The following is an 18,323-nucleotide window of genomic DNA, read 5'->3' on the forward strand; positions in this document are numbered from 1 at the left end:
TGGTCTTCTGTCCCTTTCTGCACCCTCTGGAACCCCATATTTACAGATTTTTTTCTTCTGAGGCTGTCATTTATTTCCCTCATCCTTTCTCATGGTCTTTTAATTGTTTTTCTCTTTTTTCCTCAGCTTCCTTCCTTGCCATCAACTTGTCTTCTATATCACTCACTCTGTCTTCTACCTCATTAACCCTCATCGTTAGGACCTCCAGTTTGGATTGCATTTCATTTAATTGATTTTTAATTTTGGCCTGATTAGATCTAAATTCTGCAGTCATGAAGTCTCTTGAATCCTTATGGTTTTTTCCAGAGTCACCAATAGCTTTATAATTGTGCTTCTGAATTGGCTTTCTGACATCAAATTGTAATACAAATTCTGTAACTCTATGGCTGAGAGTACTGTTTCTGATTCTTTTGTGGTGAGTTCTTCTTTCTAGTCATTTTGTTCAGTGCAGAATGGCTGTATGAGCAGACTGCATCAAGAATATAAACTACGACCTAAGTAAATTTCATGCTAGATGATTCTAATGAGAGCAGAGACCAGAAATTGAAAACAAAGATCAGAACGAAATAAAACAAAAGGACTACTAAAATGAAAAACAAATTTTAAAACAAAGTAGTAAAAAAAAGGGCAGGAATCTTAAAGAGGAAGAGGGGAAAAAAGATAAGAAAAGAAACAGAAAAAAGATTAAAAAGGACAAGAAAAAAGGGGGGGGGTACTGGGAGATGGTGGTGGTGATGAAGTTGTAGTGGAGGGAGAATGTAGTCTACCTGAGGGGTTCTAGAGTGTGATCCTCTTGTTTCTGAGTATATTAAGTTCTGTATGCTCAGTCCCAAATTTATATAAACCAGAAATAGTTGTAGAGAGCCCAACATTGACCACCAAAACATGAATGAGATAAAAAAGGGGGGCATAATGGGAATGAGGAATCTCACAGACTGAACCAGCACGGTATACCACTTGTTTCTGGGTGCATGCTGGTCATGTTTTAGAAGGTATTAACTTCCACCATTGTAGAACAAAACGAGGCAGAGAAAAAAAAACACAAAACAGAAAAACATATCTTGTATATCTCCCAAAATTAAGTTGAGCATGTTGAAGGGAATCTAGAAGTGGAAAATATACCTAGGACCTGCCTGTAATTGTAGAAATAAGAAAGTCAAAAAGGAAGAATCTTAAAAATGAAGAGGTGGTAAAGTATTGTAGTTAAGGTGGGAAAAAGAGGGGAAAAAAATTGGATATTTACAGTCTGATATAAAAACAAGTTGTACTGGAAAAAGGAAAAAAAACAAAAGGAGGGGTAACCTCTAGTTCTATATACTGTACATCCCTCGACTTCCCCTGGGGCTTTCCAGTGCTGCTCAGCCAAGAACTTGCTCCTCCCCCATCCTTCCAGCGGGTCTTCAGGGGGAGGGGCCTGCTGTGCTGATTCTCAGGTGTGTTCACCTGGGGGAGCTGCCCCGCCTCCTTCCGGGTGCCGGACTCAGTGGGAGCTGTTGACCCAGTGAGGTCTCTGTCCCCTGGCGGCCCGCCCCTCCCAGGCACAGGATGACACAAGGAGGAACAACACCCTGGCAGCGGCCAGGTCTCTAGCTCTGGAGTCAGCTCCCGCAGTAACTACCGCAACTCCCAGTCCTCACTGGCCTAGATGTTGGGGTGGGGTGGGGGGGAAGGAGCAGTGACCTGCGCAGCTTGGGGGCGCCCGGCGGCAGGAGCGTCCTCACTGTCCTGGGCCCTCCCCGCCTCTGCCTGTCCCGGGGAGAGCACAGGATGCTGGGCTGTGTCTGCTCAGATCCCTGGGACCCCGGGCCTGCGCTGCTGGAATCGCGCTCCCGGGGCGGCGCAGCCCCCTCGGCCTGGAGCCACCGCCTGAGCTCCCGAGGCCCCGGAGCGCTCCAGCCCTTTCCCGGGCTCGGCCCACAGTGTGTGGCCGCTCTCCCCCGGGGCGCACCTCCTCTATGAGTGACTCGGGGCGACTGGAGGCCCCACTGCCCTCCCGCGGTTCTGCCCGAGTTCCCTGCTAAGCGCCTTTCTGTCTGGGAAGAATCCGGTGCGGATTTTTTAAAGTTCCTGCTTCTCCCGGGCTGGGCTTACCAGCCCGGAGCCTTTCACACACACACACCTGCCCTACCCAGCTCCTCGCCCCCCCACCCCCCACTTGTTTCTTTTTTATTTTTCCCGCCTTCCTACCTTGTTAGAAACGAAAACCCTTCTGTCTGTGGCATTCCAGCTGTTTTCTCTTTAAATCTCAGGTCAAATTCTTAGGTTTTCAGGATGGTTAAAAGTTATCTAGGTAAGTTGGTGGGGCCAGGTGAGTTGAGGCACCTACTCCTCTGCCATCTTACAATGCCCATTAGTCATTTTTTATGCACCTCATTTTTCTCCCAGATCTGTGCCTTTATTTTAAATTTAAGATGTTTAATAATCACCTATTCTTTTATGAAATGTTGTAAATACCACATTATTACATAACATGAATGAATAAAAAGTAAATTTTGAGGACAAAGGTATTGTCCACTTGTCAGTGGAGAAAGGATGAGCTTTTGAATAGGTAGAGCTAAGGAGAAAGAAAATAAAATATCTCTTCTCAATCTCGGTTTTACAAATTGAATGTCAAAAACAAGGCTTTATAACTTCTAGGAGATAATCTTTCAGATATATAAGGAGGGATCCCTTAAAGACAAAGAAAAAAAAAAACATAAGCTATAGAACAAAAACCAGTAGATTTCACACATTAAAATTAAAAACTTCTGTAAGATAAGTCACCATAAACAAAGTGGAAGGACAAGCCAAGTCTGACACTCACATAAATGATAAATGATCCCTATCCAGGATATTATTCTCTATAGGGTTATCTGTCTTATTTGTTTGAAGATATTTTTAGATATGCTCGACCAAAAAGTATGGATAAGACACAAAAGACATCCAGGTTTTCTAGATGGCCAACAAAAGAAAAGACAAAACAAAACAAAACAAAACAAAGCTCTGAATTGAATAAGAAAAAGTAAGAAAAGAGAGTCCATTTCATTAATAATCACGGACATGTGTATTAAAACTGCTGACTGTGGTTTGAAATTTCCTGAGAGAAAATTCAAGAGTTTGTTTTATGCTTCAGATTTATTGGGAAATATATAGATGTCAAATTAAATAACAAATGCTAATGTTTTATTTTGTTACTGTCTTTATGAAATACTTCTTGTAATGTATTTTAGAAGGTAGGTAAATGTGTGTATTTTTAAGAAATTCTTTGCCCTTTTTCCCCAGGGTAGAATTTTGCTTTTTAGCACCGTATTTTGCATTCATCCAGAATTCAAATACCCATGAACATTCTCCAAGAAAAATGCACATCGTGTCTCCCCTCCTCCATTTTCTTCCTCTCTCTGCCCCTTGGCTGTCACAGCTCTTCCCCATGTCCCTTCATCCAGGCCACTCCTAACTTCTGAGTGGCCTCATCCTGCCCCCTCGTCTATCACCCTTCTTACTGCAAATACCCTTAGCTCCCTGGGGAATGGCAAAGTTAAGATTTTTCAAACCCACTTGATAAATTCCTAAATCTGTGTGGATTTTACAACTATCTTATTATACCATCATCCTATCTGGAAAATTCTATTATGAAAAGCCATCCATTCTCTGGAAGAGCTGAAACAAGTGGGAATCTTCTGCTGTTGTGTATCTCTGAATGCAAAATGGCCTGAAACTGGATTAAAATGAATGCATCCAACAGGTATGGAGCTGTGGCTTTTTTTCCCTCTAACTACAGGTATTTTGCAGAAAGGGATTCTGCAGCGGCTCAGCAGGTCCTCTCTGACTCTCTTCATCCAAAATGCAGGTAATTGCTGAAAATAAAAGATGGATTAGACTTGTGTATTAGGTAGGAGGAAGTTCTCCTCCACAGAGGTGTCAGTGGGATTCTCAGGAACATCAACTCACCAGAAGTGAAGCTTAAAGCTCTTTCAAATGAACCCTTTGGACAAATACTGATTAGGAGGGTTAAAACTTAGGTACTTACTACCTGAAGGGATTCAAGATGTAAAGTGTCACTGTTCAAGTGAGACAGGTATTTAAAGGGACTGAAAATATTGCAGGTGTTCAGAGGATTAAGGAGGTAGACATGGAAGGAGAAAGCAAAGTCTAAAAGAAAGATTTCAGAGACAAGGGAGCACGATGGAGCACATGCCCCACGATGGGGAAACAGAGAGGAGATGGGAGTCATGAAGTCAGGGGCCAACTGAGAAATCTGGATTGTTGAGGCTTTTTTATTTTCCTTGATAAAAATCTAGATCCTAAACTGTCTACATTTTCATTTACCTTCCTAATTTTTTTTCTTTAACTGATTACGTGAAGGGATATCACTAAAGAGGAAATAAGGTATTTTTTGTTTGCTTTTGTGTTTTGTTGCTTTTATTTTAAAATAAGTATGGGTAAGAACTTTTACAGAAATATAAATTCATGAAAAAATTTTAAAAAACAAACACTAACTTTTTATCTAATATATTTCATTATATTTGGGTTGTGTGTTAGTGGAGGAAAACCAGATTAGATCAACCTAACAGAAAATTTCAAAGAGCCTTTCTACAGTCATGGCTGTACCTGATCAGAGAAACACATTGAGTACTTCACCTAATGTCTGAACACATCAGTACATGCCCTGACCTCATCTACTCCTCAGAGAGGGACATTTTATTTGGAAGTTTTGTTGCATAGAGCAATTCTGCTCTTCTATTAATATACTTGTAACTTCACTATTATAAGTAATAGTTATTATATATAAGGAGTACTGCCATTTTGCAGTCATGCTTTTGTATCACTTTTTTTCTCTTCAGCATGCCAAGTTTCTTATAGTGTTCATATTTAATAAATAAATCCAAAATTTTATACCATTCTCAAAATTCAGAAACAGATTGACTTTGTCCCTGCCACTTACTATCAGACTTGTTTGAGCTTCATTTGGCTAAGGCTCATTAAATTACACTGTACTTTCCAAAGTTTTATCTATGATCTTTTATAAGATTACACTTTCATTTTCTTTACCTTTTATTTACTTTGAGAAAAACAGTAAAATCACTCAGCTCTTTCTTGATATATCACATGGTTAAAATCAAGCTATTTTAATTTTTAACAATATTTTCTGAATTGCATATTTCTGTAATATAGAGATGTTGAACTCCCTCTAATTAAAATTGTCTGGGGAATCTATGTATAGACTCAGGTGTTCCTGGAAGAGTGTCAGCAAAAACACGTGAATCCTCCATGGTCGCGGGGAAGTGACAATAAGCTTAAAATATTTTTTTTGATGAATCATTATGAGGTGATAAATTTTATCTGTGAGCCATTCTCAAAGAAAGGCTTTATAGTTTTATCTCTTGTGTCAACCATCAGAGGACATATTTGAGAATCTGTGTATAAATACTTTTACTTAAGAAGAGACTAGCAAGTGTGTGAAGGGCATAGAGATAAAGCTACCCTGCTTGCTTTGTCCCTCAAGCCACCATAAACTTGAGTAGACAGACTTCAAATATTGATCACTTCATATTTATGGTAAATGTCAATAAACACAAAGCAGAATGTTTTTAAAATGATACCATCCTTCACCAATGTCTGAAATAAGTATATATTAACCACTTGTGACAGCAAGGATTGTCAGACCCTGAATATTTCGGGGGTTGAGCAGTAATGTATACTAAGGAAAGTTCTCTCCTGTCTGCTGTTACTGCCCTCGTAAACCTCCAATCTGTTCAGTCCTAAAGTACCTTGAGAGACATAAGTACATTCAAGTTTAAGAGGAGAATTTTGTCTGTTTGATTGTTGTTGTTGCTGTTGCTGTTGTGTATTTCTTAAAGAAATGATTTATTCTATTTGGATCAGGATATCCTGTAAGTAATCAAATGAGTGGAGGTCATTTGGCCCTTTCTTGTATTTCCAATGCAGACAGAGGTTTCATTTAACAAATGCAGAGACACTGTATATTTATAAACTTTTGTTAAGAGAAAATAGGTGCTTATAAATTTGTTTATATAGATTTTCTTAAATTTCACCCTTAATTCAGTTTAGTTCAGATGTGAGTCTTTTAAGTAAAAATCTCCCAATGCCTTTTTGGCTGGGTGGTTGGTTGGTTTGTAGGCAGCTACACTTTAAAAAGAGGTGCATATTTTAACATGAATGAAGACGTCACTTTGATTAGAGCCAGTCATTTGCAGAGTAGAAAGTACATATCAATTAAAATATCAGTTTTGTACATTTTCCTGGTCTCGTGCTGTGTGTATTACATGGGTCTTAACCCTACTTAGATGGAAGCTAAATGTTCATAACTCTAATTTTAAAATGTTATTTAGTTCAAATGCTAACCACATTTTTTTTTACTGTAAAATGAGGATTACATTAGCCACAAAGAGAAGTGGAACGTGGTTCCTGTTTACAAAACACTGGCAGTATGGAGTAAGAGAGAATGGGAAGGACCTGCAAATCCACAAAGTAAAAGAACGCAAAGCAGTATTTTCAGGATGCTTCAATGATAGAGCCCTTTCTACAAAGTCTTATTGAGAAGCTCAAATTATAAAATGGATTAAAGTGGAACTCATATAGTTTAGCTGTCTTAGCCTAGACAGAGGAGATGCCATAGCACTTATTGGAACAGAATTTTTAAAACCTAAAAAAAAAAAAAAAAAAAAAAAAAAAAAAAAACCTATATATCCTTCCTTCCTCTCTCTCTGTCTTCCTTTCACTAGTTCACTACTTTATTCATCAATAAACATTTATTTGGCATCTACTGTGAGCCATACATCACAAATAAGAGTGAATAGGATAGAGGCCATGAAATAAAACCAAAGGAAATGCAGTGGGGAATCATGAAGAGGACAAGGGCACTCCTGGGTAGAAGAGACATACCAGGCAAAGGTTCAAGGAAGAAGTACTGGTTGATAATCAATGATCCCATTAAAAAAGTACATTAGTGTTTCACCTTAAGGACTGTCTCCCACTGCAGCACTAAAGGGAATAGGGAATAAGTAGCAGGTCTTTAAATAATTCCATTTCTGAGCTCCACATAAATTTTACTGTGGATTTTTAGTTGGTAACATTTAAATTGATTAGTGTTTGAGAACTGAGTTACAGACATCTCTGCATGTAGTCAAAAGTTTGAATATAAACATTAAAAGAGTACAAGTACCAATTAGAGATTAAATCTTATTTCTTTATTCATTCAGCAAATTCAGCAAAGCAGAATGGGAGAAGAAAAGGATGGATAAAGCAATTGGGTGAGTGTGGGATTTCATATATAAAGGTTGTAAGAACCAGAACCAGAATAAAAATATCCTAAAACATGACAAAGATGAAGAATGTCCTGATGGAAATATATAATCCAGCTGAACTTTTAAAAGAAGCTGTTTATAAGTTTTTGGATTCATTTGTATGATTCTATGGTACTACTTCGCTTTTGACCACTGACAATATTTACAAAGATATAACTATATGGAAATGATTTTCAGAAATCATCATTTATCATTGTATTCCATAGGTAGGGTGGCTCAGTTGTGTTAAGCACTAGACTCTTGATCTCAGCTCAGGCTTTGTTTGTTTGTTTTTTAAGATTTTATTTATTTATTCATGAGAGACACAGAGTGAGAGGAGAGACACAGGCAGAGGGAGAAACAAACTCCTCTCAGGGAGCCCAATCTGGGACTTGATCCTTGGACCCCGGATCACACCTTGAGCTGAAGGCAGATGCTCAACCGCTGAGCCACCCAAGTGTCCCTCAGCTCAGGTGTTGATCTCAAGGTCATGAGTTCAGGTGCTGTACTGTGTTCCATGCTGGGTGTGGAACCTACTTTTTTTTTTTTAAAAAAAAAAAGAATTTATCTAGTAGTTTTAAGAATTTTTATCAAGTATCAGGTTATTAAATTATAAATTTACTTTAGAGGTTTTATTTTAATGCCCTATTTCATTCAAAAATATTTCTGAATGGAGAACTCCTTTCTTTTATGTGCTAGATTTATATAACCCAGAGACTGAAAGAGCTCGATTCCATTTAACTTTTGATAGCCATATAGAAAAGGAAATAGGAAATATACCGAGTGTTAAGATAATTAAATTTTGCCTCATTTTAAAAGTAATATATGGCTAATTATGGAAAATATAGAAAATACAAGAAAGCAAGCAAAAAAGAAATCACCCCAATCTTATTCCTCTAACATAGAACAGTAATATTTGGTGGCACTTCATTCTTGCCCTCTTTTTGTGCACATTTGTGAACATATAATAAAACCTGGCTTGTTTCATATATAATGTTTCCTACTTAAATAGCCTTTAGGAATATGGTATTTATTGGCTATATTATATGAGATTACTATAATTTATTTCACCATTCATCTTTTTTTTAGAATATCTGCATAGTTTCCATGTCTTTGCCATTATAAATAATGCTATAATGAGTATCCTTGAGTATAAAGCTCTTCATTTCTGATATTTTTCTCTTGTATATTTGAAAACGGAATTACCAAATCAAAGCATATGGATTCTTAATTCTCTTGGTTACATTACTCGCATTTTCAAAGTTGCAAATTCAGGGTAGAGATTGGGTAGAAACAGAATGGCAACCTGCCTCTTTGATAATTTAGCAGTAATTTAAAAATTAGATTATTTTTAAATGCTTGTGTGACACATAGTTGGTTTTGTGGTTTGCACTTTGCAGGTACTCATTTGCAATCGTGGGCATCAATATAACTGATTTGGCATATAATCTACTGGTGAGTGGAGCTCTAAAAACTCACTTCTACAACATCGCCCCAGAAGCTCCAACACTGTCTCATTTCCAGCAAACATTTTGTAAGTGTCCTGTTGCTGAATTATCAATATAGTGTCTATGGAACATTCTACACAAGAAGCAAAGCTGAGAGATCTTTGCTATTTGGCTGCTTTGGGATCTTTGAACTTCCCCTTTGGTTTTGAGTTTGTTGTTTTCTCATTCAAAACTCTACAGTAATATTTTCAAGCATCATGGATTTTTCTCTTTCTCAGCTCTTGCATAATATCCACCATATCAACTTCTGGTCTGGGTATCTCTCTCCTTCTGATCCTGCACGGCATAGCACTTAAGAGTGCAGGTTCAGAAGACAGCCTGTGTTGACTCCCAAATCTATGTTTCCCAACCTCTCTAAGCCTTGGTTATGTCAGGTATAAAAGGAGTATTTCCTCGTAGAGTTGATAAGAAGATAAAGTGAGATAATGGATAAAGAGTTTTTATTAGATAGTTCCATAGTTAGTGCCTAATGAACATTAGAAAGAGGAAATCTTGGTTTAGTGAGTGAAACTGATGGTGGTGGAGCTGGCACTGGCACTGCTTTTCCTGCCACCACAAGTAGTGATTCAGAAGTTAGTATTAATGAACAGTATCCTTGGAGTTGCAGCTATACTGAGGTTTCAGAAGATAAAGACCAAGACTATATGACAGAGCCCAGAGGTGGTACTTTCCATTCTTAGAGACAGAATCCTAAAATCTGAATGTCATGGTGACCTTGCAGGCCACACAGACTGGTTTGGAGAAACATGGAAAGATATTCCAAGTCACTAAGCAAACTGGGCAATTTAAAGGAGAAATGTCATTTAAACCATTTAAACCATGCTGGCATAATTAATGCATGTATCATGTTCCCTTTTGAGACTTCACTAAAGTTAATGTAAAAGAATTTTTCCAAGAAAGCATAAAATCCTTATAATAACAGGAAAAATCAAGAATGAGGCAGGAAAACCTCATTTTGGAAGCTGGAAAACAGATGAAATGATAACTGATTCAGTAATCCTGAGAAAGCAAATACCAAATAGGTAGTGTGGAAAGGTAAGAAGCAATCTGATGTATTTCCACAGAACCTCCCAAAAGGTTCAGGAGTTGGCAGTATTTTGATGTGCTGAAAATAGGGGTGAAAGCAGGATCAAAAACAGCAAGATTGCTTGAAAGTATGTTAAGAAACTCTTAGAGGCCCAAATCCCCTTCCCTAGGACACAGCTTCTGTCCTTCCCTTGCCCCCCGCCCCAGGAGAGTGTGGTAGATTATTCTCCAAAGAGGAGAAAACAAAGGGTCTGTGGTCTGATGAGCAGCAGGTACAGCTGCTGGCAAACCATACTGAAAATGCTAATGAGGACTGAATCATGCAGGTGGCTCTTCCTTCCCCATTCCTCTAACTTTGGCAAGATTGATGGAACTTCTCTGGGTTATCAGAGCAGCCCAACAGAAAGGAGGTTACAAGATGCTGACCCCTGGGTCTCCTCAGTGAAACAACCCAGCTATTATCAATCTACAGTCATGCTCACATTCAAGAAGCCCTACCTATATGCTCAGGACTTCCAATAAGCTTTTAGTCTCTGGCTTTTTATTTTGTAAAAAATATTCAGACAGCCAAGGATTATCAGCTGTCTTAGTGTTCAAAACATGTCCTCAGATTCTTTGACACTCCTCCCATTCACTAAGAGAAGGTTTATTTGTTCCTCTTACCCTTTGAATCTGGGCTGACCAGTTGTTTGGCCAGTAGAGTATAGCAAAATTGACACTATGTGACTTCCAAGACTATGTGAGACAAGGGTTTTACCTGGTTCTCAGAGACTGAGCTGAGAGGCATGAAGGCATGAGCCATCGTGTAACAGTTTTGATCTCTACATGTTGTGAGGAAGTCTAGGACAGATGGAGTGGCCATACCTAGGTGATCTCACAGACAGCTCCAGATGAGGTCCGAACTGGTAGCCAGTGTCCACCACAGACCTCCAAATGATTCATGCCACCAGCTATCAAGTCACCCCACCTTCAGGTCTTCCCAGTTGAGACTCCAGATGTGTGGAACCATCCCTCCCAGGCCCTTTCTGAATTCCTAATCCACTGAATTCATGAGTGTATTAAAAGCCACTAGATTTTGGAATAATTTCATAAGCAGCACTAGATAACAAGAATAGTGATGAAAGCCTCAAGCATGAAAGAGAGTCCAAAACAAGCAGAAATAAAACCACTAGAAGGAAACAGAAACTATGCAGGGGAGGAAAACTTCAAAAATATGTATCACTAGTATCCCCAAGGAATTAAGAAATTTTAATTTTGAAACAAGAACAAGAGGCTACAGAACACACACCCAGAAGACAAAAGAGTGCTCTTAGAAATTAAAAATCAGATAGTGTAAATGAAATCACCAAAAAGGATTTGAAGATAAAACTGGAAACACTCCCAGAAAGTAGAACAAAAAGTGTAAATGAAAAATAGAAAATAAAAGTCAAGATATTAAAGGACCATTTTAGAAGTCTTCTTATATATGAATAATGGAATTTCTGGAAAAAGAATATTGGAAAAAGACCAATAACATTAAAAAGAGGAAATCAAAGAAATAAATCAAGAAAAATTTCCAGTAACTAAAGGATGACTTTTCATATTTAAACTAGTAAGAACCAAAAAATTTAAAAAATTAAAAAAATAAATAAACTGGTAAGAACCAGCATAATAAATTAAAATAGATTCACACCAAGGTCCATATGATTGTAAGATTTTATGATAACAGAAAGAGATGGTTCTAAAAATCTCCATAGTTGCCACATGAAGAATTGGGAATCAAGATGGCACTGGAAAAAAGAATTTAAAAAAAAAGAAGATGACACTGGAATTCTCAACAGCAACATTGAATTCTAGATGACAGTAGAATAATGTCTTCAAAAACTTGAGAATATTTTTTTTTTAATCTAAGGGCATATGATTTCAGTTTAGATTTCTAATCCAGGCTAACTTCCCAATTAAGTGTGAGAGTACAATAAAGACATTTTAAAAATGCAAGGTCTTAAACATTTTACCTCCTTGTACCTTTAACAGGAAGCTCCTAAAGTGTATGCTTTCACAAAGAGAGTAATCCTGAAAGGAATAAATGGGGTCCACAGAGCAGGAAATCTATCATATGAACCAAGTGAGAATATTCAAGGATGAAGATGAAGGGAAAGCCCAAGGTGGTATCTGTGCAGCAGGATGAGAATAATAAATCTAGATTTTAGCAGGTTAGAAGGCTCTGGCAGAGTTGAAGAATATGAAATTGATAGAATGTCTACCATGTTTGAACACACTTGAACACACTGTGAAGACAATGGCATAGTTTAGAGTTAACTGGGTGAAAACTAAGTAAATAAAAAGAGGGAAGCTGGTAATACTACACAAAGAAAATTGTTAGAAAATACATGATAATGTGGTTGGAATGGGTGAAAGGGAACTAAATCTTCATCTTATTATAAATGAAGTCCAAAAAATCAAGCAATGGCAATCATGTTATAAAGAGCTATGGGGGTCAATAATGAAAAGAATCAGCACGAGCTGAAATGTCCATTAAGGGAAGCAGTAATTAAGGCAGAAGGTGCTGCTAGTTTTTTGCCTGTTTTCTGGAACAAGACTTGTTAAACTATATGACTCTAAACTATGTGCATGTGTAACTTAGATAAAAATGAGCAAATTTAAGAATACATATACTTTATGACTTGTTAATAATGGAAAATGAGGAATTACAAGGACAGATTTGGGATTCATGAGCATTGAGGAGAAAATAAAAGCCGCCCAGTGGGGGAGCTCTGGCAGGAGAAAATCAAAATTAGAATCGTATGAACTGACACTTAGAGACAGGCATTTTGTTTTTTGTGATCACTACTGTATCATCAACGTAGAGCCTTGTACAGAGTAAGTACTCAGGAAACATTTGTTGGATGGGTGGGTGGGTAAGTAGATGGAAGGAAGAAAGGAATGGAGGGAAGGAAGGAAAGAAAGAGGGAGGGAGGGAAGCTAAAATATTAGATAATGTCTTTTGTGGAAGAAAGGCAGTCTTGTTTCTCCTGAAAAATTTAGCATTGGCCTGAACTGATAGGCTTTTAAGAGAACCCTAGCCCAGGTGAGTAGCATGCAATAGGGATACTTATTTCCCAAGGCCCTCACCAGATTTTAGAAAGAACAGCAATCCCCTTATGAATTGGGATGTACACATAGGGACTCATGCCTCTCCAGAGGAATCAAAGCATGCCCTGAATTCATTGTTCCTCCATCAGACACGATCAGTTCTGCACGTTTCCTCTGTAATATTCTTGCAATTACCTGTGTCCTTGCTTATGTCTCTGCTGTCTACCAACTGAATGCAGTGAAGCAAAACCAAAATACATTCAAGCAACAACAAATACACTACAGACTTGGCTTGGAAAACTAAATTAGTATTCTAAACAGGTATTTTCATCTAGGTGAAAAAATATAAGAAAATAATGTCTCTATCATTCTGACTTTATAGTATTATTCAGTGAATACTGCACTGCCAAGGCAGTATGCTACAAAAATTGCATTCAATCTAAAGCTCCAATGAAATGAAGTAAGGCTAGGTGCAGTGAGCACAGGAAAGTACAATGACCAGAAGATGAAAAAATAATTATCTTTCTTTTGACCTTCAGATGAAGGGACTATTCAGTAAGAATAAGAACCAGAGGAAGAGAAGCCACTGGGAAAGGTACAGTAGTAGAAAGTCAGATGATTTCAGGTTCTCACTTCCAATTTCCGGCTATATTGTGTAATTGTACACCATTCAAATATGTTGTCTAAGCCCAGTGTTGTCATCTGTTAAATAAAGTTATATCTGCACTACCCACTCCACAAAGCTGTTGTTAAGAATTCATTAAGAGACTGTAAGCAATAGCCTGACCTCTGTTTCCTACCTCTACTTGCCACACCATTTTGTTAGCTTCCTTACCTAATGAATCATCAGCTGGAATTGTCTACCAGGGTATCTCTCTCCAGGAGACAGAGAAGTAGGGAGCACAGAAACTCTACCTTTTTCTTGTATCTGTTGCATATTTGTTAATTGGCAGATGAGCCAACTGACCAATTGACCAAGTGGATATATGAACACTCTGTAATGTAAAAATGAGTGGAGTTGTATAATTATGTACCCTGAAAGTCAAACCACCATTTCTGCAATTTGATTAAAATCATGTTATTCAATCTCTATTTTCCTGATTGGATAGAGTCTATAAGCTTTACAGCTTCACTTTTGTAGATTTAAGAGGAAGGATCCGGAGAATAGTGTCTGATTGTTAACCACCCAACCTCTAGTCTTATCCTTGCCTATCTTTTAAACTTTTCAAAATGTATTTCTGTAATTGCATGTAGGGTAGAAAAATGGGGAAACCAAATGGGTCTGCATTCTTCTAACACTCTGTACTCTACTAGATCACCATTAGAATGAGTTGCCAGTATACCAGCACACTGTAGAAAGGTGAATATTTTATATTACGATGATAAAAGTGAATTCTTCATTAGAAGGTAATTTTCACAGTACCTTCTTATTACTGTCAATAAGGGTAAAGACCTTATCACTCATGAGATGCTTTTAACTCATCATGTATGATTTTAATTCATAGTATTAGAAGCCTGACGCTAGATACAAAACAGCTCAGGTGTGTTTATTTGAGCTCAGAGGCCAAGTCAGAAAAATTATGTATTTTATATAGTACAGGAAGAATAAAGTATAAATGGTCATAGATTTCACTTAAAACCATAAAAAATATAATATTTAGAAAAAAGCCAAGGGAACTTAAGAAGAGGGCATCTTTTAGAGCACTGGATCTCATATTTTAGTGCCCTGAGATTCATCTTACTGAACTATAGTTGATCTGGGAGGTCTGCACGTCTAAAGAGTATCCTATACCATCCGCAGGGTACTTTAGGAGTTTTCTCAGTCACTGAAAGGGACAGATGATTGAATTCTTTTGGTTGAATAAGATACTGAGATCAGAGGAAACGACTTCCTCTTGGTATGCACTAAAACAACCAGAATAGAAAACAGACTGTGAGAAATGGTGAGGAAAAATAGGGACGCTTAACCCAGAAAAAAGAGCAGCTCAGGGCATAAAAGACACTTCAATTACTTGAGTTGGAGAAGGACTGAATCTGTTCCAAGAAATACAGGTTAGCGGATTTTGGCCCAATATGAGGAAAAACTCTTTAAAAATAGGTTCTTCATGCATGAGACAGGCTAATGTCAACGTTGTCATCAGAAGAGCTCAAGGCCAGATGCTTCCTCCAGGAATCCAAGCACCAGAGCAAACAGAGATGGATAGGACAGCCCTGGGATGACTGATACCTGTGGTCTAGAACTTCCCTGATATGATCAGGTTCCATAATAAGAGTGGCCATGGCCCAGAGGTATTTGAGTGAGGTTGATGTGTGTCCCCATCGAGAGATACTAAAAACTGTCACATCAGTTAATATGTGTGGAGGGCCCAAAGATAATCCAATTGTAAAAGAAATGCAAAAAAAGTAAAATAAGTTTTCTCTCTCCTTACTACCTTTCTTCCTGTAGCTGTAGAGAGACCATATACATAAAAATGTATAAGCATATTTAACAGAAGAGAAACTAGTGTGTTTGTGGAAGTGGATCAATATCTGGAAGTGTGTTGGGGGTGGGAGAGAAGGTCACTTCTAATTTTGTATTACAGTGAGATATGGTAAAGATTTTTAAAAATCTGTTTATGGACCTATGTTAAAGGTTTTCTTGTAAGTAGCTACCTAATAGAAAAACAATTTTTTTTTTTTTTTTTACTATTAGCACTGAGAATACTTGTTCCCAAATTCTCTTCCCATGCCCCCTCTCATTTCTGCTGCTCACTGCTTCCTGTGGAGGTGGAAGAGCTAGGATTCAAACCAGGTTTCTGGCTCCAGAATATATTCTGCTCCCTCTAATGCTAAAACTAAGAAAAGCTTCTATAACATTTGGTTTTTTTAACTAGGAATGCTTTAATGCTTTAGGGAAAGCCTTAAATGCTTTTTTCTAATACATAATGAGACACTTGAGCTTGTAATAGGTTTACTACATACAAATATCTATTACTGTCTTTTTAAAAAGCTATTCACACTTCAATACTGAATCTGGTGGGGAGAGGGTTGCACAGTGGGGGAAACAGAACACAGTGAATAAATTCAAATACTTAACATCTATTCCAAAAATGTTTCCAATCCAGATCATTCAGTGATAACATTTTTGAGACACAAGAGTATTTCAATATTACATCATGCTTCAGAGCAAGATGGTCTTATTAACAATTCATGTAGTTTAATGACCAGTCTGTGTTCAGAGTTGATTTACAATTTTTATTGTCTCATAATAGACTGTCAGAACACATTTGTTTGATTTGTCAGAGTAATTTAAAACTTTACTCAAATCGAATATCAAGAGAAAAAAAGGTGAGTGGAGTAATTTTGAAAAGTCAGACCATTATGTTAATTTAATCAGGGGGAAGGATGAAGTAGTGACTGTTGGCCTTTAGGATTATATTCCAGATGTGATTCATGTTCAAGAGATGGCACAATTGATTTATCTTCCTCCTTAGGAAGAGTGAGAATAATTCCAGGACCAATTGCAAAAATCTTGCAGATTCGTAGCTTCTACTGCACTAGTTTTAAAGAATAATCTTTAACAGTAATACCTGCTGCATCGTGATCTCTTCTTTGAGCTCCATGGTTGCTGTCATTTGGTCCAACACCTCTTTCAGCATTCAGTGATTCTGAATGTGATTAAGGACTTCTTTTTTTTCTCCTGCATTCTTATCACTGTCTTATTTATAACAGGCTATTTGATGCATGAGTTCCATAAGTTTTGGATTGAAGAGGACCCCATGGACATAATGGAATTTAATCGTGTGCGGGAGAAATTCCGCAAGAGGATCATAAAACAGCTGCAGAACCCAGACATGGCATTGTGTCCACACTTTGCTGCCTCAGAAGGTCTAATCAACATGTAGTCACCCATGCTGGTTTTAACGGATACCCCCAGAACACTGCCTCATTGTCGTGTTAGATCCCTGCTTAGGTCCCAGCTCACACACTGAATGCACAATGATTGTATGCATGCCTTTTGGTAAAGTATTTTCATCTCTTGGTCATAATTACCAGACCCTCAGATACCACTATTTCTGGAGTACCTGTCATCCAGTGACTGTTCATATTGTGGCATTATGCAGTGTTACATTTGCCTTGACACCCAGGTATGGAGAGAGTTTTCTATTTTTTTAGATTGTTTTCCTCCCCCTCGTAATTCAGCATTGAAGAATTGTATTTCTCTAGCTGTATTTTGTATGTAAGAGATTTAGCTGAATCTTGTTCTGTGAAAGCCCTTTAATTTATTGATATGTTTCATGACCACTGTTGCTAGCTCTTCGGGCCAGGTTCACGCTTGAATCTCATTCCACTAAAAGTATACTCATTCCATAAAGTATATGACTTTCAAGTAATACAGACAGACAGACACATGATAAGCCAAACCATTCCTGCAAACACAGCTGCGCTTCGTGAAAATATAATGAGGCTGACAAGAAGCAAATTTAGGTAGGTGCTGTCTTTGTTTGAAGTGTGGCAGAATTATATTGTAACTTCCCCCAGTTGCAACTGTGTCATAGTCATATGAATACCCGATTATTTTATTCCCATAATTTTACTGGCTTGGACGCCTAAATATGTTTATGATGCTTGGAGCCTCAGAAAAGAAGTATGCATACTTCAAAAGCTGCAAAAGGATTTTCACTGCCTGCCTCTTGCTGAACTCAAGAGTTATGCCCTGGCACTGTTCTGATCCAAGCACCTGTGCTTGGTTTGTTTTCAATGTCAAGAGGTTATATTAAAAAACAATTTTCAAGAAAATGTGTTGCAAGAGAGGGACCTAAAATGTGTCCTTCTGTAATAGTTCTTGAAAATAATGACCTTGCCTTGTATCAGTGAAAAAGTAAATTGCTTGGAAGGGGAAAAAAAAAATCAAATCATTCCAAAACTGCTAAAGATCATTTCAAAAACCATGATTTAGTTTGGAATTATGATTGTAGTCTGTTGAATAGTATTTACCATGGCATTTCATACCCATGGTATTTTATACCTTCTGACTATCAATTTTAGTATTATTAGACATTTGTGTAATCACTTGCTTATTTAAATGAAGTCTGAGTACTGCCTAACTGTCAGTTATATGAATAAATTACATGTCATTCTACTGTAACGTATAGTGAATTTCATTTTAATATTTTTGTGCTTGTATAGCTTCTGAATATGCAAATATGTGAGTGGGTAGCATGTCAAAGACAAGCTGGAGCTGCATGTAAATCACACCATCGCTCAGAGTAACCAGGTGTAGATTAGAGTGTGTCATGTCTGAGAAACTTATTTTATTTAATCTTGAGGCCTGATAGTGCTCTAATGAAAGAATAAGATCCAGCTTCTTCTTTGTAACTTCCCATAAAGCCTGGTTTGTCTACTGCCAGACACCTGATAAAGGCAGCCATAAGCTGCCTTTTGTTTCCTCGTC

The 18,323-nt window shown here is 37.7% G+C and overlaps 1 protein-coding gene across 7 annotated transcripts in view; it reads left to right on the forward strand.

Annotated features, from left to right (window-relative positions):
• ELMOD1 (ELMO domain containing 1) overlaps positions 1–18,017 on the forward strand; it is a 68,297-nt gene extending 50,280 nt beyond the window's left edge. For 5 of the 7 annotated variants that reach the window (XM_077893318.1, XM_077893319.1, XM_077893320.1 and 2 more), the window contains 5 exons: positions 3,758–3,826; positions 4,342–4,365; positions 7,200–7,250; positions 8,684–8,817; positions 16,601–18,017. In XM_077893318.1, coding sequence (XP_077749444.1) covers positions 3,758–3,826; positions 4,342–4,365; positions 7,200–7,250; positions 8,684–8,817; positions 16,601–16,773 — 451 coding nt within the window. In that variant the 3' untranslated portion in view covers positions 16,774–18,017. Of the gene's footprint in view, positions 1–3,757; positions 3,827–4,341; positions 4,366–7,199; positions 7,251–8,683; positions 8,818–13,428; positions 13,485–16,600 lie in introns of all 7 variants that reach the window. The other 2 variants (XM_077893325.1, XM_077893324.1) reach the window with 2 other exon arrangements.
• Positions 18,018–18,323: the final 306 nt, after the last annotated feature.

This window comes from Canis aureus, chromosome 3 (genome assembly GCF_053574225.1).
Source record: "Canis aureus isolate CA01 chromosome 3, VMU_Caureus_v.1.0, whole genome shotgun sequence".
NCBI lineage: Eukaryota > Metazoa > Chordata > Mammalia > Carnivora > Canidae > Canis > Canis aureus.